The 2,500-nt window shown below is 45.9% G+C and overlaps 1 protein-coding gene across 11 annotated transcripts in view; it reads right to left on the minus strand.

The window, feature by feature from the left end:
* The window catches only part of sox6 (SRY-box transcription factor 6), a 163,297-nt gene that overhangs the window by 129,330 nt on the left and 31,467 nt on the right, over nucleotides 1–2,500 (minus strand). For 8 of the 11 annotated variants that reach the window (XM_081708898.1, XM_035531261.2, XM_081708922.1 and 5 more), the window contains one exon: nucleotides 775–825. The exons of the other annotated variants lie outside the window; for them this stretch is intronic. In XM_081708898.1, coding sequence (XP_081565024.1) covers nucleotides 775–809 — 35 coding nt within the window. In that variant the 5' untranslated portion in view covers nucleotides 810–825. The remainder of the gene's footprint in view (nucleotides 1–774; nucleotides 826–2,500) is intronic. 11 annotated transcript variants of the gene reach the window in all.

Here is a 2,500-nt window from a genome sequence, read left to right on the forward strand (position 1 = left end):
AAAGTGTTCTTAATAAATTTTTTATTTTTTTTAATGACCGTTTGAGAAAAAAGAAAGAAAGGGCATTCATTAGCTTCCGTAAAGTTTGGGTAACAAGAGCTTTGAAAGGCAGATGCTTGCTACTGCTTTTAATGAGAGATGCTAATTAGGGTTTGGACTAGCAATTCCAGACTGTGGAAAGCGCTGAGCTCCAACAGGCTAATGGCTAACACACTTGCTCATGTTCCAGTCTTCTGTGCAAGCACAAACTCTTAATTAGATTCACATGAAAGGGAGGGTTGGAGAGTTGTCATAACGGGTTTTGATTTTGTGGTACTAACACAAACACTCAACAGGAACGTCGCGGGCTAAGCCCCTTTCTGGCCGATACGGCCTATCATAGAGGGGCGGGGCATGGCGCAGAGGGGCGGGGCATGGCGAAGAGGGGCGGGGCATGGCGGAGGTGACAGACATGTGCATGCAGCATGAGGAGTGAAGCAGATCTTTTACTCTCTGACTGACGTAGGGGAGGGTGATACACAGTGTGAAATATGGGCATGCTTTCAGTCTGACTGGCTACCAAAGCAGCACTGTGAACATGCCAGAGGTTATGAACACACACACACACACACACACCCACACACACATATACACACACACACATAAACACACACGTACACACACCCTCCTGCTTCATAGGTAATGCTAGGCATTATGATACTGGAGCTGTGAACAGACAGATGAGCTTAGCCCCAGAAACCCTACGGCAACAACGGAAAAACTAAAGCAACTAACCTCAGGAAAAAGTCGCTACGCAGAAAGCCCTCCATGTTCAGCGTTTGGTGTCTGCAGCAGGAGAAATACACAGAGAGCCACTGTAACTTTACAAACAACACTCAGCACAGCAACCTGGAACAAAACAACAGCAAAGCAAAGCAGCAACAGAGACAAGAGCGAAAACCAACCCCGAAAAGTCTCTACCCCAGAAACATGGCGCTGGCCATCTCTACAGCCCTACTCTGCCTCCTCCTCAGACACACAGCCGTGTTTCATTAGCATATGTGGGGTTTTTTCCACCCTATAGCTGATAATGCATCACGACGTCCCTCCCAGGAGCTGCCTGCAGAGGTCCAGCTGTCCGCCATGTGTGTCAGGGCCTCAGTAGCTTCTGGGAGCCCGACCGCACGGGGCCCACAAAAGCACAGCACTGGTCAGGGAGCCACAGAGATGGCGGGGGGGTTTAATAGAGGCTGCTCAGAAGCTACGCAGCACAAATGTGGGGGCATTTGTTTGGAAACAGAACCTTGACCCAGACATTCTATTAGCCTCTGATATTGGTCCTTATAAAACAGAAACACACACACACACACACGCGTATGTGTGTGTATATATATATTTATTATTTATTTGTTTGTTTATTTATATGCACACACACACACACACACACACACACACACACACACACACACACACACACATATATATATATATATATATATACACTGATGTGATATATATGCAGAATTTTTTAATTTAGATATTAATATATATAAATTTAGATATTTAAATCAGGTACACACACACACACACACACACACACACACACACACACACACACACACACACATACACACACAGAGTTATGGGTAGAAACTGGCTCTTTGTAATATGTGCTTGTATTAAGCACAGTCCACTGATCAATCTGTTTGCCAGAAAGCTACGAACGTAAAGTGGACTTAGGAGAGAATATAGAGGAAGTGGCCAATTCCTAGGGAGCAAAAAACTCCTGTTAACAAGGACCCAGTGTGTCACTTAAATATTAGCACTTTCATCTTTATATCAAATGGTAATATATATTTTGTTAATGCTAATAATGTCACAAAGTTCGGTGTTTAAATCATCTCTCTCCCCTGAGCTTCTGGAAACCCAGCTGGAAATCAGGCCTTTCCACACCAGGCTTTTTTTAATGGATTGCTGCAGAAGTTGAATTCATCAAGTGCTGAAACTAATTAGCGATTTCTCTCATGTTGCTCCACGCCTTCCCCTGACTCTGTCTTCATCAGAAAGAAGTCGGACGAGAGCAGAAAGACACCCAGTGCCAAGCGTGCTAAATGGGTTAGCTCGCAGTGACGTGGACATGATTTGCCTCCTGTCTCCCACTGTTTCTCTACGCTATTCTCTAGTCTGTCTCTCTCTCTCTCTCTGCCTGTCTGTCTCTGTGGTGGTGTGGAGAGACACAAAGCCCTGTGAGGGTATGGAAAGAGTGAGAGAACCCGAAGGACACCAAGGGTTTTGGGCCAGCCAACCACTTAGCAGGACAGCAAACCCGCTAAGACCGCTGGGTACGCGGCCTGAGTTTTTTCTCACAATCAGGTGTCTGAAGAGCCAGAGAGAGCAGGAGAGAGACAAGCGAATAAGCTAGTGTGTGTGTGTGAGTGTGTGTGTGTGAGTGTGTGTGTGTGTGTGTGTGTGTGTGTGTGAGTGTGTGTGTGTACACGTTGATGCCACAGCAGTGACAACG

This window comes from Electrophorus electricus, chromosome 3 (genome assembly GCF_041902795.1).
Source record: "Electrophorus electricus isolate QZ-2024a chromosome 3, ASM4190279v1, whole genome shotgun sequence".
Lineage (NCBI taxonomy): Eukaryota > Metazoa > Chordata > Actinopteri > Gymnotiformes > Gymnotidae > Electrophorus > Electrophorus electricus.